This window comes from Bos taurus, chromosome 13 (genome assembly GCF_002263795.3).
Source record: "Bos taurus isolate L1 Dominette 01449 registration number 42190680 breed Hereford chromosome 13, ARS-UCD2.0, whole genome shotgun sequence".
In the NCBI taxonomy this organism is placed as follows: domain Eukaryota; kingdom Metazoa; phylum Chordata; class Mammalia; order Artiodactyla; family Bovidae; genus Bos; species Bos taurus.
In genome coordinates, this window is record NC_037340.1 from 21,665,038 (window position 1) to 21,678,954 (window position 13,917).

General features: G+C 36.8%; 1 protein-coding gene across 7 annotated transcripts in view; it reads left to right on the top strand.

The window, feature by feature from the left end:
• The window catches only part of PLXDC2 (plexin domain containing 2), a 430,201-nt gene that overhangs the window by 352,857 nt on the left and 63,427 nt on the right, over positions 1–13,917 (top strand). For 6 of the 7 annotated variants that reach the window (NM_001077928.1, XM_015473986.3, XM_059892585.1 and 3 more), the window contains one exon: positions 11,912–11,978. In NM_001077928.1, coding sequence (NP_001071396.1) covers positions 11,912–11,978 — 67 coding nt within the window. The remainder of the gene's footprint in view (positions 1–11,911; positions 11,979–13,917) is intronic. The other variant, XM_005214189.5, reaches the window with a different exon arrangement.

Here is a 13,917-nt window from a genome sequence, read left to right on the forward strand (position 1 = left end):
TGCATTATAGTTAACAAAGTCAAAATAATTAAAACATTGCCAAATAGTGAATTTACCCCATGAAAACAAACATGGTTTGGTTTAAAGAAATCTATTCGTGCCATTTATAGCACTAGTATTGAAAATCATTTAGTCATATTAATAGATAGGAATATATTTAATAAAATTCAACTTTTTTCTATGTAAGAATTGTTCAGAGTCTGTCAGGCCCCTCTGTCCATGGAATTCTCCAGGCAAGAGGGTAGCCATTCCCTTTTCCAGGGGATCTTCCCAACCCAAGGATCAAACCTCAGTCTCCTGCGTTGCAGGCAGATTCTTTACATCTGAGCCATCAGGGAAGCCCTAAGTAAAAAAAAATGTTAGCAGGCTGAAATAGATACATATTAACATGACAGTAAATATTGTTTCAAACAATGGAAAAGTATACCAAACATTAAATACCCCAGAGACATTCCCACTAAAACAAGGAAGAAGACATGTGTGTGATTACTACTGTTATGTACCAAAATTCTATAACTCTGTGTAACACACAGAGAAAAGAAACAAATGAGATAAAACTATTGGAAAGCAGAAGCTATTTTTTTGTAAGTAAAGGAACCTGATACAAAATACACAGAAGTTCACAGCTTTCCATGTCAGAAATAACTATTTAGAAAATGCAAGATTAAAGTTCCTTAATAATTGCAAAAATAGATAAAATACTTACTAACAAGCTTAATCATGTGTAGGTTCCATATAAGGAAAGTAATGAAAGTTTGATGAGACACTTAAAAGAACACCTGAATAAACATTTTAATGGATGGAGAGCCAGAATAGATTAAGATATCATTATTTCCACATCAGTTCCATCAATAACATTATTATTTGGAGCATCAGAATGTAATTAGAAAAATCACAGAGAAGCATAAAGAGTGAGACAAGTTGAGAAAAAATTTAAAAATAAGATCAATGAAAGCAGACTGTACTAAGTCTAAATAAAATGTTAGATTAAACTGTAGTAATGAAGTCATTATAGGAATTGCATGAGAAGGAACAGGGCAATCAATGGAAGATTATACAGTTTCAGAAATAGACCTTAGCATATGAGTGTAACATGCAGTTCCAAACAATGGACAAATGATCTCTTACTCAACAAATTATCTGAGGACTCTTAGCTACCAATCTGAATAAAATTTGTCTCTTTAGATTTGGTTCTAACTTCATGCCACATACTACAATAAATTTAAAGCAGATTAGAGAACTGAAAGTAAAGAATGAAATAATGAGCTAACTAGTAGAGCCTATGGCAAGTTTTACGTAATGCCAACATAGTGGAGGCCTTTCTGAGCAAAAAAGCAAAAAATAAATCTTGAACAAAAGGTTTAAAAATGTTACAGTGTGAAAATACATACCACTGCATGGCAAAAAAAAATCATATTTAGAATTAAATGGCAAATTACAGACAGATGATATATTTAACAGAAATTTAATGCTCTTATTTTATAGAAAACCTGTAAACAAAAAATAGTCCAATTGGATAGAATGAGGATTGTTAAACATGGTGTGAAGTTTCACCTCACCTGTAATAGAGAAATGCTAAATAAAACATAACTGTCACTTTTAATCCATCAAATTGCAAAAAGAATAATGGTATGTATTTTTATAAGGGTTAAAATGACATATGCATGCTTACAATATTGTTGTTTAGTTGCTAAGTCTTATCTCTTTTGCAAATTCCTGGATTGTAGCCACTAGGCTCCTCTGTCCATGGGAATCCCCAGGCAGGTATACTGAGGTGGGTTTACCATCTCCTCCAATGGATCTTCCTGAACCAAGGATCTAACCCTCATCTCTTGTATTGGCATGCAGATTCTTTACTACTGAGTCACCAGGGAAGCCCATATGCTGATATATAGGTTGAATTATTATTTCCAGTTTTATTGAGAAATAATTGACATACTTCACCATATAATTTTAAAGCTTTCATCATGATAGTTTGATTAACATATATGGTGAAATGATTACCAAAATAGGTTAAGCTAGCATCCATCTTCTCATATAGATGCAAAAAAGAGAGAAAAAGAAAAAAATTTTTTTCTTTCATAGTAACACATAGAATTTACTCTTTTGAAACTTTCCTATGTATCATACAATAAAATGTTTATAAAGCCATATAATGGAGTATATGCTGTCATTAAAAATTAACTCTCAAGGGGTATTTATGGACTTGGAAAATGCGAAGACTATCATATTAATTGTAAAAAAACAAGTTATCACATGATATGATTCCACTTTGATTAATACATAAGTATATGTAATTATATGTTAAATAAAGATTGGTTGGAAAATAAAACTAGCAATATCTTAGCACTGGGATATTATTTACTTTAATTTCTGTTTCTATACTTTTCTGTAATTTTCTATTAAAATGATTATTTTACAAACCAGGCAATGCTATTTAAAGCATAAATATGATTAAAATTTTGAACTACAAGGATAGAATTATTCAAACTGAGGGTTTCAATTCAGGAGGGTCATGCTATCAATTACCCAGTGGGTTGCAATCAGCACTTTTGTTAACGAAATAGAATAGAATACAAAATATCTCTGTGCTTTATTTGGATGTTTTGAAAAAAGAAACATCACAATAAATATGTAGTTTCAGCACACACAAACATACAACCATAACACATACCCAGATATATAAATGATTAAACAATGTTAACTATTTCTTAGTATGGTTCATTTCAAAAAGTTTCGACTACCTTGGAGTAATCTGTTTTTTGATAGATTGAAGATTTCTGAAATTGCATACTTCATATTACTAATGCAGTCACATCCACTTCATGCAGGTGAATTAGGACAAAGCTGGAGGTCACTGAGGAATTCAGAGTTAATTATTTCAACTACTTCTGGTGGGAATCCATATTTAACTATTTAAGCTACTATCGGTTTTAAAAAAATAACAATAATAATGTCTAAACATATGGCTTAAATTTGTGAATAATACAGAGATTATGTGATGCTCTGTAATGAAGGATAATTTTAAGTCAATACACAGCCAAACTTGCATAATTTAAAATTTCCTGAGCCAGCATATTTCAGCGTTCACTAGAAGCACTTAAAAGTTAGGAAGAGCAAAGATAAAAATTGAATTTTACTGCAAACAAGTATGTCCAAGTCTTTTGAATCAGATACTTTTTAACTGTTTCCATATGGGTGAATACTTCATTCTCTTGCCCTTTCTAAGTAGTATCTTAGGAGACTTTTTGATGTAGATATAAAATAAATACTCAGATATCTAATAATCTGGGTACAGTTGCCATCTCCCTGATTAAAACATGGTGAAAGCACTGTACTATCACTAATTATTTTGCACTAAAGTGGGTTTATTGGATTGTCCAAGGTATAAATGACTTTTTATGCATCATGTATTTCCTAGGATATATATATAGAACCAATAGTTTGGAAGGAAAAAGAAATAAGATGTGAATATTTTTAATGATATACAAGAATTGGAAGGGTAAAAGACCCTGATATTATGCTTTTAAACACATATTAGGGTGCTCTAGACTCTAGAAAACTAAAGAAATAGTAAGTCTTTATTTTATAAAACCTGCAGCTCTGCATGATGCCACATCTGATATGACAAGGTTCTGCTTATCAGATCCAGATGATTTCACCCCAATTTTCCATCTGAAACTCATCTTCACTTGCAAAGTTCCTGTGTTCTGCAGATAACTATTCTTAATGGCATTGGCTTACGATCCCGGGCTACAACTAATATCAAGAGCTTTTGTTAGAAGGCAACATGCTCCATATCCTTGCATATTATAATGATGTAAAATTTCATAATTTGTCCTATAGTGTTGTCTCCGTAATAGATTACTGTGTACTCAAATTCATCTATCATTCCCAGAGCTCTATGTAATGAGTAGTTCAGGTATGAAGATTCTGAAAAACTTTAAGCTCAAGTTTCTTGATTTTAGGAGAAATGCTTTTAGAAATTAAATCATCCATCTCATGCCTGAAGCCAATTAGGAACAAACATACCCCATATGGGAAATGAGATATGACTTTTTATTACTAACTTTTTATTGACAGTAATGATTATTGTACTCAACATTTTAAATTTTATGACCTACCTTTCTAATGAAATTTTTTCAGTATTTCGAAACAAAATCATTTTCCTGTATCTTACAGCTCCACACTCATAACAAAATATGTTATGAGTTAGTTTTTGTCACAGCTGTTTATCATTATACTTGTTTCTCATCTAAAACACTTATTTTTTTAAGTACTTTCCATCTCTTTAATGCCAGAGGATCATTTTTCACACTATTGCAGACTACGGCAAGAAAACGTAACAGAGGTACAATTGATTTTCCCATTAAGATACTATGCCAGTAAATACACCTGAGGCCTCAGTTCAGTTCAGTTCAGTTCAGTCACTCAGTCGCGTCGGACTCTTTGTGACCCCATGAATCGCAGCACGCCAGGCCTCCCTGTCCATCACCAACACCGGAGTTCACTCAGACTCACATCCATAGAGTCAGTGATGCCATCCAGCCATCTCATCCTCTGTTGTCCACTTCTCCTCCTGCCCCCAATCCCTCCCAGCATCAGAGTCTTTTCCAATGAGTCAACTCTTCGCATGAGGTGGCCAAAGTACTGGAGTTTCAGCTTCAGCATCATTCCCTCCAAAGAAATCCCAGGGCTGATCTTCAGAATGGACTGGTTGGATCTCCTTGCAGTCCAAGGGACTCTCAAGAGTCTTCTCCAACACCACAGTTCAAAAGCATCAATTCTTCAGCACTCAGCTTTCTTCACAGTCCAACTCTTACATCCATACGTGATTACTGGAAAAACCATAGCCTTCACTAGACAGACCTTTGTTGGCAAAGTAATGTCTCTGCTTTTTAATATGCTGTCTAGTTGGGTCATAACTTTTCTTCCAAGGAGCAAGCATCTTTTAATATCATGGCTGCAATCACCATCTGCAGTGATTTTGGAGCCCCAAAAAATAAAGTCTGTCACTGTTTCCACTGTTTCCCCATCTATTTGCCAGGAAGTGATGGGACCAGATGCCATGATCTTAGTTTTCTGAATGTTGAGCTTTAAGCCAACTTTTTCACTCTCCTCTTTTACTTTCAAGAGGATCTTTGGTTCTTCACTTTCTGCCATAAGGGTGGTGTCATATGCATATCTGAGGTTATTGATATTTCTCCCAGCAATCTTGATTCCAGCTTATGCTTCATCCAGCCCGGTGTTTCTCATGATGTACTCTGCATATAAGTTAAATAAGCAAGGTGACAATACACAGCTTTGACGTACTCCTCCCTATTTGGAGCCAGTCTGTTATTCCATGTCCAGTTCTAACTGTTTCTTCCTGACCTGCATACAGATTTCTCAAAAGGCAGGTCAGGTGGTCTGATATTCCCATCTCTTGAAGAATTTTCTACAGTTTATTGTGATCCACACAGTCAAAGGCTTTGGCATAGTTAATAAGGCAGAATTAGATGGTTTTCTGAAACTCTCTTGCTTTTTCAATTATCACAGAGTTAAGTATTAATAATTATGACAGGAACTGTGTAGTCTTCAAAGCCTAAAATATTTAGTACCCTGTTTTTTTCCCCCTAATCTCTTAATCTGACTCCTAATCTCCAAACTAATTCCTAATTGGATCTCAGGAATCTGTGAAGGTTTTCTCCAGAATTTTCTTTTGTAGCAGTTTCATCTTACTGGTGAAATAACACATGTTCAATTGTGTAGAAAGATATGGACTTCATTTTTATTCCTTATGTATGTATTTTAACATGTACTCTGTTTTCTTTATCCTAACATACAACCTTTGCAAAATAAGTTGTATTTGTGAAGCCCTTTCCACAAACTGAGATCAGTTAGAGACATGATGAGATCAATGCTTTAATCTCACAATTGAATAGATGCTGCAAACTAGGAGAATATTGTTTCCATTCTTGGCTGCCTTATTAAATGGGGTTCACTTAACATGGTTCCTGGGGGCTTTGAAATCAACATCCCATTGAAGCTAAGTGGAAAATAGTACAATTAACTTGAAGTATCACTCTCTAACAATCTGCTTTGATATTAGGTAATAGTGAGAAGAAGGTAATAGCTTGAAAATAAAACCATTGGAAATCTTTTGTAGTTAGGAACTCAGACTGTTGAAATCATTTTTTAAGGAATATTTACAAAACCACATAATTTCTATTTATAAATATTGAATAAATATGTGCTCTATATTTGAGAGCAATTCAGATTTTTCTCTCATAAGATTCTATAATATTAATTTCCAAATATGGTGATGGAGGAATTTTTAAGTATAAAAGACATTTCATATTATCATGGTACACAGCATTAATTTCTATACATTTTGTAACTTCTATCTATATAGTGAAAATCTCACGTACTCATTTTCGAGAGTTCTTGACCTTGTTACGTACATACTACAAAGACATTACTTAGGTGTTAAAAACAGCTGACATTTACTAAATGTTGACTGTGTACCAAACACTCTACTTTTAGTTCTCACCTAATCCCCCTCCATCATTTTACAGATGAGGAAACCAGTTTAAATAGGAAAAATAGCTTGCCTAAGATCACATACCTATTTGGTGGCCAAAACAGACTTCTAACTCAAGCAGTTTGACCCTAGACTTTTCATCTGAATTATGTTCCCCTGCAAAGTCTTATGCATATGAGAAGCTTGAAAACAACCAATTGTAGTGTAATAGTAGATATTAGCACTGATGTTGAGGGACATTGAAAACAGGGTGCTATGTCTTCTGGGTAAGAGCAAAAGGAGATGCTTCTGGAAGGAGATAAGGCTTGCATTATATTTGGTTTACTAATTAGAGATGAGGAAGGTACTCCAGACAAATGTAATGGCATGTTCAAAGGCAGAGACTCAAAAAGAGAGAAACACAATCAGAGAGGGGTAATAAGCACAGGAGATGGGCTGGTGGAGCGGGAAGAGGCCTGTTATGTAGACATATCATGTAGGAAGTCAGTGGGTTTCCCAATTCAGTGTGATGAGAATCACCCGGGACACCTATTTCCAATGGAATTGCTGGACCTAAGTTGCAGGAGAATCTTACTCAGATCCAGGAATCTGCATTTCAGCAGGAACACCAGGTGATTCCAGGTCAGGAGAGCCTCTCTGAGAACTCTGGAAAACAACCTGCTAGAGTACAACGTGGTTAATGTCGTGATGTTTTAGAGAAACAACACAGCAGCTCAGTGGAGGGAGGACGGTGTTTTCAGAAGTGATTTTTTTACTTATTTGTTGTTGTTCGGTTGCTCAGTCATGTCAGACCCCATGGACTGCAGCATGCCAGGCTACCCTGTCCTTCACCATCTCCCGGGGTTTGCTCAGACTCATGTCCATTGAGTGGATGATGCCATCCAACCATCTCATCATCTCATCATCGTCGCCCCTTCTCCTCCTGCCTTCAATCTTTCCCAGAATCAGGATCATTATTTAGAATTTTGAAATAATAGAAAGATAGCTTTTCTTAATGATTGGTACAACACACACAGAGAGACACACACAGACACATCTTCTTGCTTATAATTGGTTTCTGATGCTGTTTAAATGACTAGGTTTTAAAATTAAATGATGAAAAGGCAAAGTCCTGTTTTGTTAATTTGTAAAGGCATCATAAGGTACAAAAATGTATGACTTTTTCAAACCAAACTTTATTTGTGTTTTTCCATTGTCAATCCTTCCCACCCTGGACATTAGTAAGCTGTGGATCAACTAATAGGTAATCAATTGTGAATAAATAAATGAATGAATTACTTAATTGAATTACATATTTTCAGTAGAACCTAATTTCACACACAATAATTGAGAGAGTATTTAATAACTCAGGCAAACTGCAGTGTTTCTATACTTTTCCCTGGGATTAATGTAATAATTTAAGGGACCAATTACTTAAGATAAAATTGACTCATAAATTTAAGATTTGGTACTGTCTTTTTACAATATAAGGTAAAAATTATTTCCCACTGGCTTTGAGTACGTCTAGAATGGAGTAAGTAAAGACAGACTGCATTTTAAAATTATTTGTTGCGTTTAATTACTTGTCAGATGATTCCCAAAATATATTCTCTGTAGAAAATTGATAGATTCCCGTCTTGCAAAAGAGAATATCAGTATACTTTTCAATATTTAAGCAAACTTGGGAGAAAGAGAAGAGGCAACAACCGTCTGATTCATCTGGAATTGGACTCTAAACGTCAGAATCTCTTTGGGTAACCAGATATGGCCTTGACCAACTGGGGATTCTGAACTCAGGATGCTAGATCACACACTGATGTTTATTTCACACTTGAGCTTGTTCAGCACAGATGGTAGGTATAAAATAGCTGAGCTCTAATGGATCATGTCCAAGCAGAATGATAGATATGGTCTTTTCTGTTGACAGTCGAGCTGTTTTCACATTCCACTTGAATTAAATTGTGCTCATTCATGCTATGGTACATGATCTCTGGCAAGGATTCTTAGGAAAAAATCATGTGGACTCATTGCAAAACAAGTGAAAAAAGAAGTTGTGAAGTAACAGTGTAAGAAAACATGAGACTAAAATTGAACAGCCTGTAAGAATATAAGACAAAAAGCCTCCATTTATTTTGAAAAATACATAAATATCTATTTAGATTATTAACATGGATTTATATTTATAATGTATTAAGTATATATATTTATATATTAAAATTCAGGATCAATGTAAACCTTTGCTTTTCATAGACTCATAAATATATGAAAAATAAATCATGTGTCAGATATACTAGTTCAGTCACCCAGTTGTGTCTGACTCTGCAACCCCATGGACTGCAGCATGCCAGACCTCCCTGTCCCTCACTATCTCCCCAAGTTCATTGCATGTCCATTGCATCGAAGTTCATGTCCATTGCATCAGTGATGCCATCCAGCCATCTCATCCTCTGACAGCCTCTTCTCCATCTGCCCTCAATCTTTCCTGGCATCAAGGACTCTTCCAATGAGTCAGCTGTTCTCATCAGATAACCAATATACTGGAGCTTCAGCATCATTCTTTCCAACGAGTATTCAGGGTTGATTTTCCTTAAGATTGACTGGTTTGATCTCCGTGCTATCTAAGGGACTTTCAGGAGTCTTCTCTCGCACCATAGTTCGAAGGCATCAATTCTTTGGCGCTCTGCCTTCTTTGTGGTTCAGCTCTCATGACAGTACGTGACCACTGGAAAGACTATAGCCTTGACTATATGGACCTTTGTTGGCAGAGTAATATCTCTGCTTTTCAATACACTGTCTAGGTTTGTCATAGCTTTCCTGCCAAGAAACAGTCATCTTCTGATTTCGTGGCTGCAGTCACCATCTGCAGTGATTTTAGAACCCAAGAAAAGGAAATCTGTCACTACTTCCACCTTTTCCCCTTCTCTTTGCCATGAAATAATGGGGCCACATGCTATGATCTTAGATTTTTAATATTTAGTTTTAAGCTGGCTCTTTCACTCTCCTCCTTCACCCTCATCAAGAGGCTCTTTAGTTCCTCTTTGCTTTCTGCCATTAGAGTGGTATCATCTGCATTGTCTGAGTTTGTAGATGTTTCTCCCATCTATCTTGATTCCAGCTTATAACTCATCTAGCCTGGCATTTCTTATGATGTGCTCAGCGTATAGGGTAAACAAACAGGGTAACAGCAGACACTTCATTTTTCATAGGTAAATATATGAAAAAAAATCATGTTTCAGATATACTGCTACTGCTAAGTCACGTTAAGTCATGTCCGACTCTGTGCAACCCCATAGACGGCAGCCCACCAGGCTTCTCCGTCCCTGGGATTCTCCAGGCAAGAACACTGGAGTGGGTTGCCAATCTTTCTCCAATGCATGAAAGTGGAAAGTGAAAGGGAAGTCGCTCAGTCATGTCCAACTCCTAGAAACCCCATGGACTGCAGCCTAGCAGACTCCTCTGTCCATGGGATTTTCCAGGCAAGAATACTGAAGTGGGGTGCCATTGCCTTCTCCATCAGATATACTAGGAATGCTTAAATATAACACTGGTCCTAACTTTAAAGTATTCACAATCAAGTTTGGTAAATAAGTGGTTTCTGACTCTTTGCATCCCCGTGGACTGTATAGTCCATGGAATTCTCCAGGCCAATATACTGGAGTGGGTAGCCTTTCCCTTCTCCAGGGGATCTTCCCAACCAGTGATTGAACCCAGGTCTCCCACATTACAGGCAGATTCTTTACCAGCTGAGCCACAAGGGAAGCCCAAATAAGACATAAGGCCATGAAATTGTATATAAATGAGAAAAGTTAAATAGTAAAGTAACATGTGAGCACACCAATGATGAAGCTTTATCAGAATGGGCTCTGGGTAGTAATTTCTGAGTCTTGAAAAGTGAATGAACTGTAGTTAGATTTTCTGTAGGGAGGGCAGAAATTATTTCAATCAAGAAAGAGAGTGGAGGGCTTCCCTGGTGGTCCAGTGGTTCAGACTCCATGCTTCCAATGCCAGGGTTGTGAATTCAATCTCTGGTTGGAGAACTAAGATCCCACATCCACACAGCCCAGTCAAAAACTTTAGAAAAAGAAGAAGAAAGAAAGTGGGAGTGAGCCAAATCTCAACAACCCAGTGCTTGCTTAATTTGACCTTTTATTTTTATTATTTTACTTAGCTTTTATTGGAGTACAGTTTCTTTACAATGTTCTGTTAGTTTCTACTATACAGCAAAGTGAATCAGCTATACATATACATATATCCTCTCTTCTTTGGATTTCCTTCCCATTTAGGTCACCACAGAGCACGAAGTAGAGTTCCTTGTGAATCTGACCTTTTAGGCGTGACTTAATCTTAGGAATTATGTAGGCAGGAATCCACAGGAACACACTCAGCTTCGCTGATTCACTGAAAGAACTGACAGAGAGGAGAAAACGTTGTGCTCCAGGTTGCCGTTTATTACAACAAAAGGACACAGATTAAAATCAGCAAAGGGAAGGAACGTGGGGGAATCCAAGAGTGACAAGGCACAGCTTCCAGTCTTTCTCCCTCGGTGGAGTTGACACTTAATTCTTCCAGCAACTGTTCGTGAAAACACACACCAAGTATTGCCACTCAAGGAAACTCATCCAAGTCTTGGTATCCAGGGTTTTTACTGAGGGCCATCATATAGATATGAAATTTTCCATTACCAACTTTATCTCTATTCTCCAGCCCCCGCAATGGTCAAACTGATGCAGCATGGCCCAGGGCTCCAAGCAAATAAAAACAGACATGCACTATAAATCATGTTGTTGGTGTGAACTATCTAGCATAGCCCAAGACCCAAGATATACAAAGACACTTTTATCAGGCAGGATATTCCAAAGCCTTAGACGTGATCTCCCTGGACAAGGGCCAGTTCTCTCTTTGGAATGTGTAGGTTTGAACCTCCCAAACCTGACTTACTAACCTTTTACTGTACAATAGGGAAAGAGTTTTTGTGACTGTGGATCTTAAGTTTTAAAATGTAAGTAAAACAAATAAGATCTGAAATCCTGAAAAATGCCTGCAAAAAAATTTGCATCTGTTTGTAGTAATGATGAAAAATATATACGTATGAGGAAAAGAAAAGCCAGCTCCATAGAATGGCTACTGTCTCGCCTTTGTATGGGGATCTCTGTATTGTGTGGGAACCTCAGTAGAGTGATCTGCTGTCACGTGCAAACGTAACGGCATCATTACCTAAGGTGTGCATGGGTGGTTACACAGAACTCTGGAAATGCTCATCCACTGCTCCAGCTAACAGTTCTATAGAAAAAAATGTTTTGTTGTGCACATTTGAAAATTAACTACTTACCAGAGTTTCTCTTTTAATTTCTACCTCCACTCTGTACCCCATACTTTCTTTTCTGATCTACAACATGGCTGTCTCTGAAGATGTTCCAGTGGATTTGATCGCCATCGGCAGGACTGGGTGGACAGTGGATGCCCTGAAGAGGTACAGGTGCGCTTTATTATGATGAGATTGCTAAGACCACGCTGTCGTATATTATTGCTGCAACTTAATGAAAATGGGGTCTAATTTAATAAAAAGAGCCCGCAGTCACTGAGCCCTTATAGGTACCAGATGTTGGGTTTAACTCTACATGTATTATCTCAATTTATTCTCATACCCATCCTATGAGATCAGAGCTGTTATTGCCTCCGTGGTACCAAGAGGGGAAGAGAAAAGAATGAAGGGTGATGTTCAGGTAGAAGTGGAAAGAAAGAATCTGGAGGTAGAGATGTGACTCAGGAATCGTAAAACCAGGATTTAAATCTTTTCGATCAAAGGGCAGCTGTCTTAAATATTTGCTGCTTTTTTGAGATCTTTTTTTTTTTTTTTCTTCATCTTTTTCACTCAAATAAGGAAATCAGTGGTATGGAGGAAAAGATTGCAGTAAATCAGCATAATAGAAGAAGGTAGATGTGGTCTAACATGGAAACAGTAAGTCTCAGGCAAATATCATGGATACAGTGATGCAAAGAAGTGATTTAAGCAAGTAAATAAAATTGCAGAAGGGATTCTAACGTGTTTAAAAGTTTTTTAGTGAATTGTATTTGCACTGTGAGTTCAGAGTTACATAAAAGTATCCCATAAAGTTCACAGAGAAAAGTAGTATTTGTTCCTTCTCCCTTTGTTAAGTTTTAGGGTATATATTTCTAACAAAAACCATTATCACTTCTACAAGCTTTCTCATTCAGTGAAGCATATCATGTCAAAGAGCTGTTTTTAAAACTATTAGGGAATCCTGGTTACTAAAGCCTTTTTAATTAAGTTTTTATTTGATGTCTCATAAATATCTTGAGAAATGCATTTTTCAGGATATTCTTGAACTTACTGCCAATGTACCTTTAATCAACTTTTTGACACTTGGTTGGGGGTGGGGGAGGTGCATTACAATAATGTATACTGATTTATCGGAGGAAGTGATGGCACCCCACTCCAGTACTCTTGCCTGGAAAATCCCATGGATGGAGGAGCCTGGTAGGCTGCAGTCCATGGGGTCGCTAAGAGTCGGACACGATTGAGCGACTTCACTTTTATTTTTCACTTTCATGCATTGGAGAAGGAAATGGCAACCCACTCCAGTATTCTTGCCTGGAGAATCCCAGGGACGGGGGAGCCTGGTGGGCTGCCGTCTATGGGGTCTCACAGAGTCGGACACGACTGAAGCGACTTAGCAGCAGTAGCAGTATACTGATTTATCAACAGTATTTCATTTCACTTATTTAACAATGATACTTAAGAAAGAAAATCTATTAATGAGAGTCATTGTTGTGTTTTAAGGTTGATATTTCTTTCAGGTAATCACAGTTACCTCAATTAAAAATGTTGAAATTGGATATCAAAAGTGTAATTGAGACCTCGTAATTTTCTTGCTTCAGTGTGGGCCCAGTATGAAACAGAAGCTATTGAGAAGAATCCACCACATTCTAAGCCCTCCTAAATATATGTGTGGGGAATTCACCGTGTCCTATGGTCTGTGCTAAGCACTAATTTTTTTTTTAAATGATTCCCTCTTCCCAAGAAGCTCAGACTCTAGCACATTCTATAATATCCAGTGTTTCCTTTTTATTCCATAACTAAATTGTCAACATTACTAGCTCTATTGTGAGCAATCCTAGACTTCTGTTACAGGTAAGTGAAGAGGGTCACCAAATCCAGTCTATTTTCTGTGCCTAAAACTAGGGTTAAATTTTCCTTCTGATCTTGTGAGATGAATTTATTCAATAAGTGCAGATCCTAATATAAGAATGTACTATTTACTGTTCTAAGTACTGCTAATTTAAGTGTGAGAAATGTGTGTAGCAGGGGAAACACACACTGAACAAAGAACCACACTTAGAGAATGACCCCGGCAAAGAGGTGCATGGTCTTGTTCAGCAGGATAAGGGAGCGT